The 22,761-nt window shown below is 44.4% G+C and overlaps 1 protein-coding gene across 1 annotated transcript in view; it reads left to right on the top strand.

Annotated features, from left to right (window-relative positions):
- The window catches only part of LOC115146518 (leucine zipper protein 1-like), a 71,241-nt gene extending 51,550 nt beyond the window's left edge, over window positions 1–19,691 (top strand). Inside the window, exons 2-4 of the mRNA XM_065004329.1 lie at window positions 102–3,316; window positions 9,989–10,263; window positions 15,626–19,691. Of these exons, the coding sequence (XP_064860401.1) occupies window positions 335–3,316; window positions 9,989–10,222 (3,216 nt within the window). The 5' untranslated portion in view covers window positions 102–334 and the 3' untranslated portion in view covers window positions 10,223–10,263; window positions 15,626–19,691. The remainder of the gene's footprint in view (window positions 1–101; window positions 3,317–9,988; window positions 10,264–15,625) is intronic.
- Window positions 19,692–22,761: the final 3,070 nt, after the last annotated feature.

Here is a 22,761-nt window from a genome sequence, read left to right as displayed (position 1 = left end):
GCTAATACTCTGAATCACTTTGATGACATTGGGGTCAGTGAGTAATAATTCGATACTGTGGTGAATTCTGTTATAACTCTGGTCCTTTTTTTCTCTTTCAGATGATCGACACCCATGTTAACCATCAAGCTGAGGGAAGTTGAAGGAATAAGACCCAACCAAAGGAAAAGGGAGAAGACATTGTGGGGAAAGGATTAAGGACTGGACACAACCCGACATTACAAGCTTGTGACATTTTAACCAGAGAAGGACTGCCATACAAATGTGGACCTCCCAAAAAGTGTTCAAATAATTTCCCCTTTGCATCAAGAGGACAACAACTATAATCTCTGAGATGTCTGAAAACAAAGACATAACGAGTCGCCACTTGCAGCACAAGCTGCAGAGCCTGGGACGACGGCTGGACGAGCTTGAGGAGGCTACCAACAAGCTCCAGAAGTCAGAAGATGAGCTGCTCGATCTGCAGGACAAGATTATACAGGCAGAGGGCAGCAACTCCTCCATGTTGGGCGATGTTGAAGGACTGCGCAAGCGCCTGCTAAAGATTGAAGGCAAGGACGAGGAGGTGTGCAAGGCAGAGGACCTCTGCCGTATGGTGCGGGAGAAACTGGAGGAGGAGGAGAGCTTGACCCAGGACCTCAAGTCTGAGATTGAGTGCCTGCAGAGGAGAATGGCTGAGCTGGAGAAGTTGGAAGAGGCCTTCAGCAAGAGCAAGTCGGACTGCAGCCAGCTGTGCCTCAGTCTCAACGAGGAGAAGAATCTGACCCGGAAGCTGTCCTCAGAGATGGAGGCCCTCAAGGACCGTGTGAAGGAAGTGGACACGTCAGAGGTAAGGCTGGACCGGGCAGAGATGTTCCTGGCAGGGGAGCTGGAGAAGCTCAAGGGCCTCACTCAGAATTTTTTGAGTGAGAGGAAGAGACTCCTGGAGAAGCAAAAGGAGGATGAGAAGCTTATACTAAAACTGACAGAAAAGCTGGAGCGTCAGAACAGGATTGGCCCGGTAGATCCCAGACGAATTGAAGACGACCTCTCATCCGGCCTGACCGGCAAGCTGGGGCGCAAGAAGAGCCTGGATTACCTGAAACTGGGAGACGAGTTTGGGATAAGGAACAAGTCAGAGAATGAGAAGAACAGACTTGATGGCCAGGAAGACAACAAAGTCAAGGAACTCACCCAGGAAGTGGAGAGGCTGAAGAACCGGCTGAAGCAGCTGGAGCTGGTGGAGGAGGATCTTAAGAACACCGAGTCCAAGAATGGAGAGCTGCAGGAGAAGTTCCAACAGGAGAGATCCCGTAGCCGAGCGCTCAACGATCAGGTGGAGCAGCTTAGAATTCAGCTGTGTGGTGGCAGCAGTCATGGCAATGGAGGACCTAGCAGTCCAGCAAAGGTCCTTGAGAATGGCAAGGCAGAGAATGAGGAGATCAATGTCCGTGGTGGGTTCAGGCAGGTCAAGCCCAAGTATAGGCCTGCTGCAGAGCCAGTCACCCCCAAGTACAAGAGCAGAGAGCTGTCCCCGCAGCACAAGATGGAGACCAAGCTGAGGAGCAAAGAACTGAGCAACTCTGAGGAAAGTTCTCCAAAGTCTGTCAGGAGGGCACTCAGTCCTGCACACAAGAGCAGGAGGACACCCAAGACTGGAACGTCAACTGCCTCTGACAATGGAGTGAAAGAAATAGGCAGAGGGGTAGAGGAGAAAACAACAAGAGGAGCAGCCCATACTCCTGTCGGCACATCTTTGAGTGACCGCAAGAAGCTCTCTGTTCTTAGTCGCTACCCTCCAGCAGCTAATGACCAGAAGCCATGGAAGATATCTCAGAAACCAAGTGAGAGTGAAAGCAAAAAATGCCAAGTTGATACGTTTTCTAGATTGTATGTCGGTAGTGACAGTGAGTCGAACAATTCTGATGTGGTGCCTGAAAGCTCAAGCAAGAGCAACAGTGTCTCCCCACTTGAAAAGGATGCATTTGCGTCGGACCTGGAGTCTGTGGACCAGGTTCAAGAGGCTCTTCCAGTGTCAAACCTCTCCAAAGCCAATGGGTCGTACATTGCCTACAAGTCCCATGTGTCCCCAATGTTCAGTGATCATGGCTCTGAGGGCCACTCCTCGGCCTCTGAGACTGAATCACCTGGGTCCAGGCCCTCGGAACCAGAACCTGTACCTGAGGTGACTGCACTGAGTAGCAGAACCTCCACCACTCCCAAGTGCTCCAGATACTCTCGCATACAGGACTCTCAGTCAGAGGGCTCCTCCACCAGGAGCTCGATTGACGAGGAGCAGCACAGGCTGTTGGTGGCAGAAGGAGAATCCCTGGAGCCCACTCACACCCCATCAGGTATAGAGCTCCGCAGGGTCTGCAGCCCACGGGAAGCACTGAGGTCAAAGGCAGTCATCAAACCAGCCATCGTGGAAATTGATAGGAAGGAAGTCATGATATCCGGTGGGGCAGAGCCCTTGACCTCCTCCAATGGCAAGCCCAAAATTTCCACAAAACCAGTCCTGACCAGTAGCATCACTATCTACCCCAACGATCCCAACTCTTCCAGGACCAGCAGCCGCAGCAGCAGTGTATCCAGCGAGCCACCAGTCAAGGAACGCCACACGTCCACCAGCAACATTGTCATCGGCCCCAGTGAGCACAGGGGAAGTATCTCCATCCCCTATGAGATCTCCATCCCCAAGAGAGAGATCACACCCTGGCCGTCCATGGATGGCCCTGACGAATCAGGGGTGCTAGGGATGGCCTGTGCAGAGACACACCTACTCCCCCGAAGCAACTTCAGCCTCCAGTCACCGGAGACCACCTCCGACTTCAACAACGACACAGAGTCGGGTTTCGAGAGCAGCAGTAGCAGCACTACCACCGTCACCAGCTGGAGGAGCCAACACCATGGCCACCACACCTCCCAGGACGACAGCCTCCCAGAGATGAGAAACGTGACGGTGCGAAGCACCTGGAAGAACAGGGGGGCAGCATCTGTGGACGAGCCTGGCCGGGGAGCCAGGATGTATGGGATGGGCTCTGAGGACGAGGCAGAGTCGGCCACCACGTGGAGGGCTTACCGCGCCACCACCATTCTGGACACGGAGGAGACGGTAAACGCCACAAGGGCTGCTACATCACGGACAGCCAAGCCTTCTCCAGCAGAGCTGTATATGCGCAGGATCAACAACAGTGTGGTGACCACCAGGGACATCGCAGAGCCAGTGTGCCGGAGCAAAAGCTCCCTGTCGCCCACTGAAGGAGGTCTGCGGATGAGTATCCCCCACGAGCCTGTCAGCTCTCAGAAGCTTGTTCCCTGGCGGACACAACCCATGGTGAGGACAACTTCTGTACTCTTTACAAACCTGTTTTTAAGAGAACTAGTGTTCTTATACTTCCACCATTTGCTTACAATAGCTCTTGAGCCTGTTGCATATCTGGTCATTGAGTCTAGGCAAGGAAATGTTCCGAGATATTTGTCTCTATTTATATGATTAGAATGTCTTTGCAGTGATGCTGAACATATATTTTCAGAAGGTTTACGTTGGATGTCTAAGCTTGGTCTTGACACATTACATCTGGAACTTTGACATGAGGACAGATCATTTGTAAGCCTCCAACAAGTTTGTTGTTGTTATTTCTAAGGAGTAAGAGGGGGATGTTTGCTCTGTCTTTACTGGAACTAAATCTCTGAACATGTTGGGCACCAAACGTCCTTGAGTCTTGGCTCCGAGTGCATACCTACATTTAAAAGTACTCTCTTTACTTGTACTTTGCCAATGGCAATACAGCATATACAGGTGTGCTTACATAGCTAATCTTTTGAAAATATACTCCAGAAAACACCAACTGTAGCTTTCTGGTGTGTCCACTTTGAATGAGTGTTCAGATGCAATTTTTTTCACTGACGCCAGGCCTGAAACATAAGCTTAGCACAGCAGTTATCTGAACCTGATTCCTCATGCCGAAGTAAGCACAAAGAGAAAAGGGTAGGACAAAAAAAGAGAGGGAGCATGAAAATGAAAAGACCTAAACAGGAAAAAGGTTAGAAAAAACTCAAGGGAAGGAAATAGCTTGCTTGTGTTTTTTGTGCCTGATCTTACCAACTGTGCCCTGCCAAGCTGTGCCCCTGCCAAGCTGTGCCCTGTCCTATTCCTGACATAATTGAAGATGAGCATTGTTCAAAGGCTCACCTCCATGTATCTCGTCTCCATTTGACTCCGTTTGACTCCATTTCCCACAATGCACTGCAGACGACTGTTTTTCAAAGCTTTCTTCATTGGAATTCAATTAAGTCTCTGGTGTCAGATTTTCAGATTCATATTTTAAGCATGACTTGTAGTCTGGTGGATTTATGTGTGAGAAGTCCTCGTGTCAGCTGTTTTGACAAAGACGCTTGGTCATTCATCTGTCTGACACCTCTTTTATTAAAGCACAGATGAGATACGAGCTTGTTCAAACTAACTGGTAGACAGTGAGTCAGTCTGACATGTACTGGGACAGCGAGATAAGAATGTATTTGACGTGAAGAAAAATATGCATTCTTATGTGAATTTTGAGAATGCAGAAAGGTGGAAGATTTAATCGCATTGGTGACTTTAAAAAAAAAAAATATCAATGTGAATGTACCATGCTGAGTACCATGCATACGTGAGTCTACCCATCAATGGTTAGCTCTGTCCACACTTCACACTCCCCCCACTACATAGAATAATAAGCTTTTAGTTTCACATGCAGTTGAAATGCATGTCTAGAACTGTCTGAATACTCTCGAGGCAAAAGGGCCTCATCATTCCTCTCTTATCCACAGCCACTTAGTGGGGAGATTTACAACTCTAGGCGTGTTAAAGATTATACAGGGCATCAAATAGAAGAGGTAAAAATGACTTGTCCAATAGTGTGCTGTTTGTCAAGTGGCTACGCTAACATTAGCAATCCTAGAGAACTGGCTACAATAACATCTCAATTTGTCACGCTGACAAACTAGCCTAGTGGATGGGAATCTAGTGTTTTCCTGCAGATAAACTGGACATAACCAGAGATGAAGATTGATGTTACCAGTCACCCCTATCATCCATCAGCCACATTCATATTGATCTTCCTTGGTGCATATCCTATGAAGGGGGGGGAAAGCAAGCTTATTGATGAAGTTGTCATTGAAATCGTCTTTCTGGGCTGTTTTGTGTCATTCTTAACTGCTTCATAAACTGAACTTGAGTTAGTATGAGTTATCTAATACAAGCAATAAGCAGGATTGTGTAGATCTGATGGGTCATCACACAACAGCGATGCTTGTTGTTGTCGTAGCTACTGAACTGTACTTTTCTGGGGTCCAGCTTATTAGGAGGGGATTAGGGGTCGCAAGTGACCTGCCTGGTCAGGGGTCAAGGGGGTCAGGATTCCCTGTTTTAACAAATCTGCAGATGGGCCATTGTCACTCTGGGTTATCTGGTTGGCCGCTGGGGTTCGGTTTGATACTGTGCAACACACCCAGCTCCACTCAGTCAGAACAAACAAAGAGGGCTCCAGCCCCAAGCCCTCCACCAAGCCTTTCATCTCCAGCCAAGCGAGCCATTAAAAAAATAACATGACGGCAACATGGCACTTAGATCTATAATTACAGTCATTCTGCCTTATAAAGCCCCTCCCCCTCCTAACCATCATTATAAACTGTGTGGTTGGAGCCCTGAATCGCTAAAGCTGTCGTATGTCAGCCAGTATACCCCGGGTATGACAAAACATATTTTTTTGTACTGCTCTAATTACGTTGGTAACCAGTTTATAATGGCAATTAGGATCCTCGGGGGGGGGGGGGGGGTTGTGATATATGGCCAATATACCACGGCTAAGGGCTGTTCTGAGGTATGACGCATCGCAGAGCATCACTACAGACACCCTGGTTCAGTGGTCTAAGACAATGCATCTCAGTGCTAGAGGCGTCACTACAGACCCTGGTTCAGTGGACTAAGACACTGCATCTCAGTGCTAGAAACACCCTGGTCTCAGTGCTACAGACACCCTGGTTCAGCAGTCTATGACACTGCTAGAGGCGTCACTACAGACACCCTGGTTCGAATCCAGGCTGTATCACAACCGGCCGTGAGTGAGAGTCCCATAGGGCAGCGCACAATTACCCCAGCGTCGTCCTGGTTTGGCCGGAGTAGGCAGTCATTGTAAATAAGAATTTGTTCCTAACTGACTTGTCTAGTTAAATATTGGTTAAATAAAAAAAAATACATTTAAAAAAAGGACATAAATGACAGAAAAAGGTTAAATAGAAAGTCCAAGGTTTAGCAGAGAAAGCCTCAGATATCACAATTAAGTCTCCGCCTCTCCAGGTTACTCATAGTTCCTTATTGCTTAAATATCCTTCATTATATCATCTTGACGCCTAACCTTTCTGATGAACGGCCTAATTTGTTTTTCTTTCTGTGTGTGTTTCAGTCACTCATTGTTGCCTTGCCCATGGCATCCTCCTGCAGGCAATGGGATTAGAAGTAAACCGAGCTTATTTCCAAGATGTTTCTCTGTGAACTTCACTACAGGCAGTCGTCCTCTCATTCCCAGTTGTGTATTTCCTATTCGTTAGTAAAGGGCTTGAGACAATCAATACCACATTCTTGTCAAATGGTAGTGCTTTTACAGTTATGATTAGTCATGGACAGTGATTGCAGTGTCAAAGTTCAACTGTTAGTGAGATGGGCATTAATAAGCACCACATGGGGCGGCAGGGTAGCCTAGTGGTTAGAGCGTTGGACTAGTAACCGGAAGGTTGCGAGTTCAAACCCCCGAGCTGACAAGGTACAAATCTGTCGTTCTGCCCCTGAACAGGCAGTTAACCCACTGTTCCCAGGCCGTCATTGAAAATAAGAATTTGTTCTTAACTGACTTGCCTGGTTAAATAAAGGTAAAATAAATAAAAATAAATAAACATCTTTCTCATTGTTTGTCTGTACACAGTTCTGCTGAGTTTATTTTCATGTTTACAGGGACAGTGCACATTTAATCAACGTTTCAATAAAAGTGCTGGTTTGCCATGTCAATCGGTGTTTGACAACAACAGTGTATGGCAGGTTTGTCTATCATGAAGCCTCTATCTCCCATCATTGATCAGCCAAAGTTTTTGCACCCACATTTTTCTATTAGTTTTCGATTATAGAAATTGAATTTGACTCCTTAACCTCTCTGTCTGTTATTACCCTAATTAAGTTAGCCAGGCTAGCCCCACACAATCAATAGTCACTTCAGAGAAGACACAGCACTTGATGTCCTTGGGTACCTAGGATGACTTTCTATCAGTAAATAGCTTATTGATTGGATATTCATCCCATTATAACAGGAGTACTCCGGTACTATTTTTGGCGGTCCGGTCACACACATTTCCTAGGTGGTAAAAGTCCGGATGGATATTGTCATTTATCAGTGTAGTAATACAACCCCACCTGTTCACAATACTCTTGTTGGCAGAGAGAACATTTTGCTGTTATAAAGCAAATTTCCTGCAATTCTACACATTTTGCAATGGGTTTTAACGGTCCTTTCCCTGCAAATCTACAAAATGTTCCATGTCTTGTGTGTTTATGATTTCATGGGTGGTAGCCCGACTGAGTTTCCAACCATTTTTATTTTTGGTAGTTGGGACTTGCGGCCCGTTTGGATCCAGTTCTGGGTCCAGATCTGGACCGCTGTCCACCAGTTGAGTATGGAGGTCATATAGAATTTATATGATTGTCATTTGTTTGACCCCCTCATCGTAGAGGGACATCTCTTCATCCATTGAAATGTCCGTCATGACCGCAGTATAGCATCAGATTATAATGGTCTCTGTGGTTTTCATGTTGACTGTCTGCACACAACCTCACTAACCCTCCATTCTTACCTTCAGGTACAGCACAGAACATCAGTGTTGTTTTTTCAGCCCATTGTAAAACTTAGAAACCTCAGATGGGTATGTGAATGGGCTGTGAACTTATGGTTGGCTGTGGACCATTGGTCGATCTGGCTGATCGAGATACAAAAACATCCTTTGTGCAAGTCAGTAAAACCCAGTGGCAACAAAGTGAAACGCAGGGCCCTTGTGGTCATTCTGGTTGGTTTTCGACCCCGACTTTTACCTAAAAGCCTGGAAAAACAATCTGTACTGGAGTTGAACTTGGAAGATTCCACGGACAAGAGCTGGTAGGTGGTTAAAACGTCAGACGGAGGAGATGCCAATGGCCTGTAAGAAAGGTTTTGAGGAATGGTTTCCACAAGGTATGTTAGAGCTATTAAATTCTTTCCTGGACAAGGCGCTCGAAAACATTCATGTTAATAACCAGCTTGAATTAAGGCTTCTCTGAAACATATTACCTTGGGTGCAATGAGCATTGTCTCCTTGTAGCCGAGCTTTGGCTCAGTTCGCTTTTAACAGGGAACACAAGTCATGGACTTTTAAAAAACAACCAAGACAAGACATAATTCATGTGGAAACAGTGGTTGTTCTGCAAGGCATGTAACAGTCCAGTTGTGTTGTCCTCGAAGGCAAACTATTTCTATGATGGTTGGCCTTTTGATTCCGTGCTGTATTTTAAGACAAACATGTTGTCATGAGAGACTACTTCCTAAAGGGTTGTTTTTAGAACTGAGTGAATTTGAGGCTTTGTCAAGTCTGTTTTAACTCAAGAAAGCCAATGTACTATTTTCCGTAACACAAACGGGATTAGCAAAGATTTGCACAAGGAGAAACTTTTTCACCTAATCTCAAAACAAAAAGTGGGTCTGGATTTGATGTATTGTTTTTTTTTTTTTTTTTAACTTTCTAAAAATATCAGTCCCCAATCATAAGATATTTGAGTGAAGCGTGAACAAAGCAGGTTTGTGAGGGCTTCAGCACTTGGCGTTCCTAGGACATTTCCTCTGCTCATGTGGCAGATCAAATTGCCTAACAACGTTTCAAATGTGACATTCATCCAGCAGAAATATTTTCTGAAATTAAGATTTAGTAATGTCCCTAGTACCTCACACAGGGAATGAACTTGGAGAATGTTCCTTCTGGTATTTTTGCACACATTGCTTGTTTAGGTCACTGAACTGGAAGACTAGACTTCAGTGTAGGTCCACCCTACCTGGAAACTTTTTCATACACTTTTGTTAGAATAAGGAGTCATGTCAACTATCCGCATCCACAGGAAAAATGTCAAGATGGCTCAGAAAATAATGCCGTGGTTTGGTTTACATTTGGTGTTCCATTATACATTTGGTGTTTATGAAGCCTAATTTACAAACGATTACACTCTAAGTACAGCGGGACCCAACTATTCGGTGGTAATGCTGTAACAATGCAGAATGTACTCTGGTCATTTCCTCCCTTTGGGGTGAATAGAACAGGAAGTTGCCATGTTTGGCCTGCCCTGCCAGTTTGGCAGCCCCTCGCGTTGTAGCGGGCTTCCTGTCTGCCTGCCCGTCGTCCCTGGGAAATGCAGAGCGGCCATTAAGGGTAACTGCCCGTCGTCCCTGGGAAATGCAGAGCGGCCATTAAGGGTAACTGCCCGTCGTCCCTGGGAAATGCAGAGCGGCCATTAAGGGTAACTGCCCGTCGTCCCTGGGAAATGCAGAGCGGCCATTAAGGGTAACTGCCCGTCGTCCCTGGGAAATGCAGAGCGGCCATTAAGGGTAATTGGCAACGTTCTGCAGCGGCAGGAAGGATGGGATTCCAGCCAACTGTTACTAGTTTCAGGACTGCAGTCTTTTTAAACGGAAATCATAGGCCTTCGCTTTCAGACGTTTACTGTCATCTATCACTTTCCTAGAACAATGTCATTTGAGGTTGCGTGAAAGTACGCAAGTAGGTTTTATAGGGGGCTCATTTGCTAGTTGAGCCCCATGTAAATGATATCACTGGGGTAACTTGTTTTTTTCTCCCGATGTTTAGAGGCCATATCCACAGTCGCCTTGGCTTGCTAAGATTTCCCTTCTCACAGGCTGTTAAGTTAATGATCTAAGTGTTGTTTCTGTTTCGCTGTGACTAGGCCGCTGACGACACGGACCCCAACCCTGGGTCGTGGAGGACGAGGCCGGCGCCCGGTGACCTAGATCCCTATGAGAGCGAGAGGAGCTCCAGGACAGATGTAGGGTCCAGCAGAGGGATGAGGACCACAGCTTCCAGACCAGCGCTCTTGTCCAATAGGGGTCATGCTGGCCTGGCGGAGGGAAGGACCGGGCGCGGCAATCGACCGTGGAACAATCGTCAGACCGATGACTAAACCGGCCAACCATCTTAGTCTCTCTACTTCATAATATCCAGGTAGGATATGTCAAAGCAAAGTCCCAGGAACCTGCTGTCTGGCCTAGCATTGCTTATTGATAAGAGTATGTTTAATGTCTGATGAGGTTGATATATATTGTCTGATAAAGTTTATATAGTAGGGGTGTAATGATACATGTACTCGTCCCAAACCGTTCTGCTGGGTTCGGTCTGCACTATGAACCCGACTGACTGAATGAATGAGATGTATATATATCAGCAAAAAAATTAATTCCCTTTTTCAGGACCCTCTTTTTCAAAGATCATTTGTAAAAATCCAAATAACTTCACAGATCTTTATTGTAAAGGGTTTAAACACTAATGAATAACCCATAAACAATTAATGAACATGCACCTGTGGAACAGTTAAGACACTAACAGCTTACAGATGGTAGGCAATTAAGGTCACAGTTATGAAAACTTAGGACACTAAAGAGTCCTTTCTACGACTCTGAAAAACACCAAAAGAAAGACGCCCAGTGTCCCTGCTCATCTGTGTGAATGTGCCTTTGGCATGCTGCAAGGAGGCATGAGGACTGCAGATGTGGCCAGGGCAATAAATTGCAATGTCCGTACTGTGAGATGCCTAAGACGGTGCTACAGGGAGACAGGACGGACAGCTGATCGTTCTCGCAGTGGCAGACTGTGTAACAATACCTGCACAGGATCGATACATCCGAACATCACACCTGCGGCACATGTTCAGCATGGCAACAACAACTGCCTGAGGTACACCAGGAACGCACAATCCCTCTATCAGTGCTCAGACTGTCCGCAATGGGCTAAGAGAGGCTGGACTGAGGGCTTGTAGGCCTGTTGTAAGGCAGGTCCTCACCAGACATCACCGGCAACAACGTCGCCTATGGGCACAAACCCACCGTCGCAGGACTGGCAAAAAGTGCTCTTCACTTACGAATTGCGGTTTTGTCTCACCAGGGGTGAGGGTCGGATTTGCGTTTATCGTCGACGGAATGAGCGTTACACCGAGGCCTGTATTCTGGAGCGGGAACGAGGTGGAGGGTCCGTCATGGTCTGGGGCGTTGTCACAGCATCCTCGGACTGTAATGACAACAAGCTATCTCAATGCTGTGCGTTACAGGAAAGACATCCTCCTCCCTCATGTTCCCTTCCTGCAGGCTCATCCTGACATGACCCTCCAGCATGACAATGCCACCAGCCATACTGATCATTCTGTGTGTGATTCCCTGCAAGACAGGAATGTCAGTGTTCTGCCATAGCCAGCGAAGAACCCAGATCTCAATCCCATTGAGCACATCTGGGACCTGTTGGATCGGCAGGTGAGGGCTAGGGCCATTCCCCTCCCAGAGTGGGGTAACATCTCACAGCAAGAACTGGCAAATCTGGTGCAGTCCACGAGGAGGAGATGCACTGTAGTACTTAATGCAGCTGGTGGCCACACCAGATACTGACTGTTATTTTGACCCCCCATTTGTTCAAGGACACATTCAATTTCTGTTAGTCTGCGGATCCTGTTCGATTTGTCTCCGTTGTTGAATCTTATGTTCATACAAATATTTACACATGTTAAGTTTTCTGAAAATAAACTCAGTTGACAGTGAGAGGACATTTGTTTTATATATTTTTTTATATGTATACAGACACTACCTTTCAAAAGTTTGGGGTCACTTTGAAATGTCCTGGTTTTTTAAATTAAAGCACATTTTTCATCCATTAAAATAACATCAAATTGATCAGAAATACAGTGTAGACATTAATGTTGTAAATGACTATTGTAGCTGGAAACGGCAGATTGTTTATGGAATATCTACATAGGCGTACGGAGGCCCATTATCAGCAACCATCACTCTTGTGTTCCAATGGCACGTTGTGTTAGCTAACACAAGTTTATCATTTTAAAAGGCTAATTGATCATTAGAAAACCCTTTTGCTATTGTTAGCACAAATGAAAACTGGCCTTCTTTAGACTAGTTGAGTATCTGGAGCATCAGCATTTGTAGGTTCGATTACAGGCTCAAAATGACCAGAAACCAAAAACATTCAGAAGGGCCAGTATCCCGGAGTTGCCTCTTCACTGTTGTCGTTGAGACTGGTGTTCTGCGGGTACTATTTAATGAAGCTGCCAGTTGAGGACTTGTGAGGCGTCTGTTTCTCAAACTACATACTCCAATGTACTTGTCCTCTTGCTCAGTTGTGCACTGGGGCCTCCCACTCCTCTTTCTATTCAGGTTAGAGCCAGTTTGCGCTGTTCTGTGAAGGGAGTAGTACACAGCGCTGTACGAGATCTTCAGTTTCTTGGCAATTTCTCGCATGGAATAGCCTTCATTTCTAAGAACAAGAACAGACTGATGCGTTTCAGAAGAAAGTGATTTGTTTCTGGCCATTTTGAGCCTGTAATCGAACCCACAAATGCTGATGCTCCAGATACTCAACTAGTCTAAAGAAGGCCAATTTTAGTACTTCTTTAATCAGGACAACAGTTTAATTTTAACGGACACAAAATGTGCTTATCTTTCAAATACAAGGACATTTCTAAGTGACCCCAAACTTTTTAGTGTGTGTATTTGAGATTCTTCAAAGTAGCCGCCCTTTGCTTTGATGACAGCGTTGTACACTCTTGGCATTCCCTCAACCAGCTTCACCTGGAATGTTTTTCCAACAGTCTTGAAGGAGTTCCAACATATGCTGAGCACTTGTTGGCTGCTTTCCTTCACTCTGCAGTCCAACTCATCCCAATCCATCTCAATTGGGTTGAGGTCGGGTGATTGTGGAGTCCAGGTCATCTGATGCAGAACTCATTACTCTCCTTGTTCAAATAGTCCTTTCACAGCCTGGAGGTGTGTTGGGTCATTGTCCTGTTGAAAAACAAATTATAGTCCCGCTGAGCGCAAATCTGATGGGAAGGCGTATCGCTGTAGAATGATGTAGCCTGCTGGTTAAGTGTGCCATGAATTATAAATAAATCACTGACAGTGTCACCACCACACACACACACCACCTCCTCCATGCTTCACGGTAGGAACCACACATGCAAAGATCATCCGGTCACCTACTGTGTCTCACAAAGGCACACCTGTTAATTGAAATGCATTCCAGGTGACTACCTCATGAAGCTGGTTGAGATAATTCCAAGTGTGCAAAGCTGTCATCAAGGCAAAGGTTGGCTACTTTGAAAAATCTAAAATACATTTTGATTTGTTTAACACTTTTTTTGCTTACTGCATGATTCCATATGTGTTCTACAATGTAGAAAATAGTAAAAATAAGGAAAAACCCATTCTTTTGACTGGTTGTGTGTGTGGAATAGAAACACTAGGCCTGTAGACTATGCCAACACTGCCTCTTGAGTAAATCTGAGCTGAATTTTGTTTTTCAGGCTTTTCCGTTAAAACAACTACAGCCTTAATTGGCGCATTTCAGACTGTCATTTTGTGAGACGCAGTCAGGAACTAGTTCTGTACTATAGCAAGTGGTGGGGTCGATAAACCAGGAAGATTCTCCATCGTTTAAATCTCCAGCTCGGGAACATTTTGGCTTCCCAGTAGATTACAACGGTGATGGACAGAGAGTACATGTCTCCACTGCTCAACCAGAATAGCCTATGCAGCTGCCAACACCTCAGACACGTTGACACATTTACGTCGACTGGAGCAAGACGTAAACGCTTCAAGCAGCCCTTCACAGCTGATTCTGACCGGACCAAATAAATTACAAGAGCTATAGGTATGTTTATAGTCGCGGATATGCGTCCATTCTCAGTGGTTGAGAATAGGGTGTTTCAGCAGCTAGTGAAAGTGCTCGGGACACGTTACGAACTTCCCCCTCTCGGCACCCATTTCAGTAAACAGGTAGTACGCGCTCTATATAAGCAAGCTAAATCAGCTGAAGTTGTCAGTGAATTGACCAGTGCATCCTGTGTAGCGCTTACTACAGATGGATGGAGCTCCAGGGTTACAGACAGCCCATCACATTACCCTGGAGCACGAAATGAGAAGTATCTTGCTAAAGATGCCCCCTTTATGAGAGTCAGTGCACATATTGTTCTCTTTGTAAGGAAACATAATAGCATAGACATATAAAATGTCTGAACCATGTTCACATGTTGATTTCACATGCATATTGAACTTTATTTTAGTGAGTATAATCGTGTTTTTCCATTTAAAATAATACCAAGTGTCGGTACTCCTGTCGGTGCTCTCATCGGGCATTATATAACTCATGATCATATATGAAGTTAGGAATACCAACCCTTTGGATTTTCTTAAATAAACTCAAATTAACTACAGTGACTATTGGCATTTCATTTTCCTGCTCTACCGTAACAGAACCGTAACCCCAAAACCGCAATAAGTACAGAACCACGACCCCAAAACCGCAATAAGTACAGAACCACGACCCCAAAACCGCAAAATGTACCGAGCCGTGTGTGTGTGTTAAATTGACTAGACAACTCATCTTCTCATCTCACTGAAGCTCTTAAACATGACTATTACAACAGGAAGGGTCATCTTCTCATCTCACTGAAGCTCTGTAATAGCCATGACTATTACAACAGGAAGGGTCGTCTTCTCATCTCACTGAAGCTCTGTAATCGCCATGACTATTACAACAGGAAGGGTCGTCTTCTCATCTCACTGAAGCTCTGTAATCGCCATGACTATTACAACAGGAAGGGTTGTCTTCTCATCTCACTGAAGCTCTGTAATAGCCATGACTATTACAACAGGAAGGATCATCTTCTCATCTTCTCTGTAATCTCACTACAACAGGAAGCTCTCACTAAGCTCTGCCATGACTATTACAACAGGAAGGGTTGTCTTCTCATCTCACTGAAGCTCTGTAATAGCCATGACTATTACAACAGGAAGGATCATCTTCTCATCTCACTGAAGGTCTGTAATAGCCATGACTATTACAACAGGAAGGGTTGTCTTCTCATCTCACTGAAGCTCTGTAATAGCCATGACTATTACAACAGGAAGGATCATCTTCTCATCTCACTGAAGCTCTGTAATAGCCATGACTATTACAACAGGAAGGGTCGTCTTCTCATCTCACTGAAGCTCTGTAATAGCCATGACTATTACAACAGGAAGGATCATCTTATCTCACTGAAGCTCTGTAATCGCCATGACTACTACAACAGGAAGGGTCGTCTTCTCATCTCACTGAAGCTCTGTAATCGCCATGACTACTACTGTATTTCTATGGTGGGAATCTTTTTAGAACTCGGCCAGAGGATAAAAATTTGATTCCAGACTGAGCCACTGGACTGCTTGACTGCATTCGTTATTTTAATCAAAGGATGTGTTAGTTTAATTACTCCTACTCTGATGATGCCAGCCCTCTCTGAGTGTATGACTTGTGCTCTCTTTTCTTCCAGAGCTCTCCACCCCCCCAAACTGCACAACAAGGAGGAATGTACTGCGTCCCACATCTCTAATCCCCCCCTCAGCAACAGCAGTGGCAGGCAAGTTCCTGCCAAGTCCCTGTCCAGCAACAACCCCATGCTTCTGAGTCTAAAAACAAGATGGCCACCTGTAAAACCTTCCACCACAACGTCCATGTATAAACCCTGGATGACTAACTGGGTGCTGTATTGAAGCCACCGCGCAGCCATCTTGATTTTTCGAAGCTATGGAAATGCATTTATTAATGTCTACATACGTTTTTGACATTCTATTACAGACACCTTTGGCAATACTTTTAAAATATATTATGTGAGCTAAACATAAAAATAAAAAACGTGATGAAAAAATATCCCTTTAAGTATTTTTTTGTAGAGTACTAATGTTTACTCTCCCCACTACAACAACAAAATACTTAAATACATGTAATTTTGACCTTAAAACATTGCATTGAAATACTCTAGAATACATTCCTATGGAGGGCTGCTCATTCTAGGGAGTGCCAATATGGCCGACCGGTGGTTTCAAAGCCTCTCAGTGGTTTATACAGAGTGTCAGCAATCCAGGGTTTATATACTTCATTGATCTGCACAGACCACTTCAGTTGTATTATAATATGCCCATATACAGTGTCGCGATGGAGTGGTCCTCACCACCCTCTTCCGCTTCTTCTCCTACCTGATGTATTATAATGTATTGCTCCGACTTGACAAGGGAGAGACGCTCACTCGGGTGACTGGGTCTAGAGGTGTGTGTGTGGGGGGGCGAGAGAAGAGGGGAGTGACACAGGAAGGAAGGATTTGTTGTCTTTCAGAATGGACCGTTACAAGACCTCACTTTGGAACTTCTCAGCGGCGCTCCCCCAAGCTGCACCAAGATGTGACCAAAAACAGGGAGCGAATTACTTCTATTTCTTTTATTTTTAAATGTCTTCTGATCTCGGAAATGTGTATATATGTTTTTTTGCTTAATTTGGTGAGCTTTTGTCCATGTGTTTGCTTCATACTGACAACCATAGCAGTTTTTGCAGGGTTTTATTTTGCACATCGTACACATACACCTATATCTATTTTTAACCTACAAACATGACTATCATCCCAGAGAATGCATAATGTGGGCCTAAAAGAGGGTTGACTGTAGGGCTTTGGGGAGTTTGCATGTTTCAACATAATGTATAAGAGGAGCATTTTGGAGTCATGTGCCTCCAGTTTCCCAGCATGTTGTCTGCTTCACGGACAACAAAGACAAGGACCCTGTCATAGACATGTTCTTTATTTTCTTATAGGCTGCAAACTCAATATCCTCTTCAACATCTGTCCCTATGCAATAAGGAAGATAATAGCCAAGTACTTTGATCAACAACCTTCAATTGTGCTTCATTTGGTTCCTCAGTAATTCGCTCCCTGTTGCCCTCCACCGTCTCTTCCCCCTGCTCAACTGGACTTTAGAATGTGTCTATTGTGACACACAGCAGAAAGGAAGGTCCACCCCCTTTTGTCTGCACTCAATGAATGATGGATTGCACTTATTTAAGCTTGGGGGACATGCATTTGTCATCTGGAACAGGACTACTATTCCTATGGTGCTCTGCTTCAGCGCACTCTCCTCCAACTGTAACTGATGCCCTGGATCTAGCAGTAAAATGTGCTGCGCTGCTGTGAACAGCCAATCAGACATAAAAATTCTCCAATCACCAAAAGGAACAATCAGTCCAGATACACGCGACTGTGTTTGCGGTGCGATTCGTCTCAACTTTTCCCTGTTTCTGTAGAAGTGTATTTTGTTGTAATATTTAAACTGGACTTTTCATTGTTGGATTAGGGAGGTTTCTCTGTCACTCTGGACAGAAACAGAGATCATTAGGTTGCCATAGAAACACAAGTAGTCTGGCAGGTGGTGAGACCTGATGTACTCATACAGGCAATACTCTGTAAACTCTGAACTACAAACTCTGGTAGGAAGTTTCCCCTTGATACTGGTCAGTCATTGTCATTTAGCATTGCCTGTGTAGTAGCAGCCGACCAGCCGTTTCACTGTTAGCTTTCATATTTATTTGTTATTTACCACAAAATGCATAACTATTTTTGTCATTGTGAATGTTGTAATTTGGTGATGGGGACCTACCATTTACAGTCCTTTAGATTTCAGTGTATTGATTATGGGAAATGGAAGAAGTCAATTACACACAAAGAATGCAAATATAATCACCCCTAACCCAGAAATCACCACGTTGTATTCCTCTAACCTTGTGGAAATGTGAGGTGCAATTCCCCTCCTGCTGGCTACACATTACTAAGCTGTTGAGCCTAGGCTGTGTGAATTACTCCCTAGTATTTCCGTCAAGGTTGGTCTAAAGATTGTGTGGACAAGTATAATGAATGCAGTCATTACACATTTGCAAAGATTTTCACATTTGTAGAGAATATTTTATAGAAGACCATTGTGGTTTCAATTGAAGAAAAATCTACTGACGAGTAAAAGACCCCCAATCTTTTGAATTGAATCATTTTTTTGTCCCCCCCCAAAAAAAATCTTCAAAGGACCCATTAAAATAATGTTCGCTGCCCAAAATGTTCTGATCTTTCTATTTGCCGGTCAGAAGTGCTCCAGCTCGGCATCATAAAGCATTAGTGTTGCCATGTGGCCCCTTACATGGCTACTGGCCCATCCTGTGAACATGTGTTCAGTGCAAACACACACACCGCTTAATGTTGTTCAGAAGCCTGGTGCTGATGTGCCAAGGGCTACGTGATGACTTATCCACTTCAGAAGGCTTCTGTTGTTGACCAGTCCTCGGTTACCAGGATGACAACTGCCAGAAGGCCACTCGTTCCAAATCTGTATTTCCGACCTCATCCCTTCTTTCCTGCAGTGGTTCCAGTTTCCCTCCTTCCTTCCTCCCTCCTCCTTCTTCTTCTTCCTTCCCCTCCAAGAATGCCTTGATTCTTAACGACCGTGATAAGTATTGCTAGGTCTGAGAGCCGTTTTACAGTCTGCCAAAGCTTGCCGGCAGACACTGATATACAGCCCCCGGGTAGCCGAAAGGTCAAAGGTCAAGGCTGGAGCTAATCGCGTCTTTCCCTTGGACTTTGGGGGTTATACTGTGAGGAAAGCAAAATGATTTGGCAGCGGCCAGCACTAACCCGAAATGGAGGCAGTTGATGAGTGCCAGTCAGAACTGGCTCGCGCCGATGTGTAAACCAAAATCCACGTGCTGGTTGTCCATCATAGCCAAAGGGTTTATGTGTGATGCTCATATAAGTGTCTGTGCAGACTCTTGTTTCGATTCACTCACTGGGGACAGTTTGATAGTCTGCAGTTGGCTAGTGAACTCCAGCCCATCTTAATGAGATGCGGATTTCAGAGGCCCGTGTCAAAGTTGAGCCCAGGAACATTACAGGCTGTCATTCCCATTAGACCTACATCACCATGGGTCGGCTATCATCATATTTCAGTGATCCTATGATGCAAGGCCAGCACCCTTGTCTGCTCCGATATTCAAGAGTGATCGCTGCTGTAGGGAGATTGACCTTCTCCGATCATACCTAATCTGACAGAGGGAGACTAGGATTAGACAGGAAAAACCTCAGCCAATTTTTGAGATGAGAACTAAACTCTTAACAATCCTCATTATGTAACTTCTGGTGTATAAACATCTTTTCCCCTCTCTTACACGGTAGCGTAGAATGTAGTTAGTGGAGCGGGACCAGAGAGCAGAAATGGCTCTTTGGAGTGACTTGCCATTCGTCCTGTAAGGCCTCTTGTAAGGCGAGGGTTCATGGTGTCTTTGGACATCAGAAACGGTAATCTGCACTTAACCAGCACTTAAATTAAGACCCTACATAAGACCCGACATAAGTAAGACCCCCGACATAAGTAAGACCCTACGTAAGACCCTACATAAGACAGACCCTACATAAGACCCTACATAAGTAAGACCCTACATAAGACCCTACATAAGTAAGTCCCTACATAAGACCCTACATAAGTAAGTCCCTACATAAGACCCTACATAAGTAAGTCCCTACATAAGAGTCCCTACATAAATAAGACCCTACATAAGACCCGACATAAGACCCTACATAAGCAAGACCCTACATAAGTCCCTACATAAATAAGACCCTACATAAGACCCGACATAAGTAAGACCCTACATAAGCAAGACCCTACATAAGTCCCTACATACATAAGACCCTACATAAGTCCCTACATAAATAAGACCCGACATAAGACCCGACATAAGTCCCTACATAAGTAAGACCCTACATAAGTAAGACCCTACATAAGTAAGCCTCCTTTTAGCCGCCCTTTTGTCAAACATTGCATTTGCGTTTATCCCTGAGAATTGTATTCCACTCTTTGATTTCTTTTCTTCGCTGAATGTATGGTCATCAAAGATGTTTATATATATATATATATTAAATGTGTGTTTCTGCACCGGCCAAATTGAAAAAGTTGCTTGGAGCAATTGCGAAACAACTTGTCTGATAATGTGAGGAGTTGTGGACTGTCACGTTTATTGTACAGATTATTATAAAGTCCTTTTTTTTTACAATTGATTTCCTGAGCACTTATGTGTCTCTGCCTTCTAAAACTGTGCCATAATCATTCCATATCATGTCCAGTTTACAGTCTGAGACAGCGTCAGTGTTTTCCAAGATGGAGACCCTGTCTCTTCAACTATTTGTGCTGAAATAAGGGGAAATATTACATTTGAGGGTTTCTTTTGTTTTCAACTCGTGTATTTTTTTGTTTCAGTTTTGTAAAACAAAAGATGTCTTATTTTGGAAGCTGTTGTATCGGATAGATTTTATTTAAGAAAATCTTGTAATTTTGTAAAGTGGGCCTTATTGAAATATATGTAGGATTTTGTTGTTGCTAGATATGCATCTTTCTCATTAATGCACTCCTGGAGAGTACTTCCTGTTTTGTTTTGTTTTAATGTGAGAGATGTCATGATCTCGAGCTATGACATGAGATGGCAAGCCAACAGAGACTTGTCATAGTCTCTGTCGATTTGAGAGTAATGTACGTTTTATCAAGAGCGTGTCTGCTCTGTCCACGCAGTCTGAAGTCATTCTCCATGTGGCGTCCTGGTATTAGTGGTTCAGGAATCAGTCATTCTAACAGGTTCTCTGTTTTCTCTCTCATGCATTCAGGGTTTATTCATCTTGTGTGCTGTATGTAAGTGCTGCCAAAGAAAGAGATGTTCAGGCCTCGAGACACACACACCTACACACACACTCCAACATGAACAACTGGATATTCTCCACACACACCTACTCACACTCCCACATAGACACACAGAGGAATTTCGTCCTGTACGATCAAGTTGGAAATCATGTATTTTATATTGCAGTGTGTTTAGAAATGACTCTTAAGCGGCTGGAGGGAACCTATGGTCATATCAAAGAGAGAAACATTTGTAATGAAATCAGATCAAAAGGGTTATTGTGGATGTCGCTGCTCTGAGCTTCAGAGATACACGGCAAACTGTGCGGGATGCTTTTCCTGTCCTAGGGTAATATACGTTTGTGCATGTTTAATCTTACCGCATTCTGCATGTAGGTCTCTCGAAGCTGCCAACTGTACAGTGGATTATGTATTCCAATAAAATAAAATAAACTACCTGTTTGTAACCATGTTTTTGTGTCTATCTTGACTATACTTTTGTTATGGGAAAGTGGAAAACCCAACCAACTCATTTTAGTTTAACGATTTGACAGCACCTTACCCCTGTGTGTGTGTCTGTGTGTGTGTGAGAAACACTTCCATTGCTTTATACCACCTGCAATTGGCTTGTCTAGAGAGAGGCGTTTGACTGTGCAAGATAAGCAAACTAGCAGATAAATTAGGCAAATGCATCAGGAGATGGTGAAACTTGTGGAATGCCTAGTCAGCACCCACCTCTCCACCAGCTCCACCAGGTAGTGAAAAGGCTAAGCTTGTTCCCTGACAGTCTTACGGCCAGCAGGTCTAGTAAAAGGGTTATAGAGTTGTTCTGGAGACTTGGATTAGTAACGGCAGTTGCCCAAATGAAGGGTTGGCCCAGTTCACACAGTGCATTTGATAGCATGCATATTTGTGATAGCATGTTGTGATAGCATGTTGTGATAGCATATTTGTGATAGCATGTTGTGATAGCATATTGTGATAGCATATTTGTGATAGCATGTTGTGATAGCATGCATATTTTTTACGAGTTTGTCTAAAAATGGTTTTTAAACGGTTGTGAAGACACCCAGCACATCATTTGTACAAACTGAGTGTGAATTATCCCATTAATTGAATTCTGGAAATGTGCTAAATGGCTTTAGTTTAGGTCACAGTGCAGAAAAGGTTTAGGGAACCACTGTGGAGGTTGAATCAGATCATAATCACCAGGTCGTCTGCTGGATAGGGACTTCACTGTGAACCACTGAGCATGGTACACAGGGCCCATCTGGAGTAGGTCCCATCTGGAGTGGGACCCATCTGGAGTGGGTGACCTAAATGTGTGTCAAGAATACAAATGAATCATCCTCTATGCAAAATTGTAATCTATGCAAGTTCGTATGGTGTGAAAGAACTGTTTCAACATCCAACTTTTTAATATATAAACCTAGGAATATTTACTCAATTGGTAGAGCATGGAGCTTGCAGCGCCAGGGTTGTGGGTTCGATTCCCACATCCAACAAATATGAAAATGTATGCAATCATTACTGTAAGTTGCTCTGGATAAGAGCATCTGCTAACGGACTAAAATGTAAGACAGAAAAACAGGATGCGGATGTCTGTGCAGTACTTTCCTGTATACAGACAGATGTGATTTATGTTTCAAAGTGGTTCTAGAACAGTAAGGAACACAAGCTTACATGACTCGCTACCTGTTAGGGCCTGCATTTTGACACTTTATGTGCCCATAGATTATTTTCCATTAATTCTGTCATCCTGACTTTGGTCAGAGTACCTCGTCTACGAGTTGATTCTTGGAACTGCTGTCACATCTTGTGACTGGCATCTGCTTTTCTTTGTTCTTTTTTTTTTTTGTGTGTGTGTGTGTGTACACATTTTCACCCCACCTGTGACGTCTGTACAGGCTGCAGTGTGAGTCACAAGGCTGTTGGAGGA

Source organism: Oncorhynchus nerka, linkage group LG18, assembly GCF_034236695.1.
Source record: "Oncorhynchus nerka isolate Pitt River linkage group LG18, Oner_Uvic_2.0, whole genome shotgun sequence".
In the NCBI taxonomy this organism is placed as follows: Eukaryota; Metazoa; Chordata; class Actinopteri; order Salmoniformes; family Salmonidae; genus Oncorhynchus; species Oncorhynchus nerka.
This window is presented reverse-complemented; position numbering and strand designations above follow the sequence as displayed.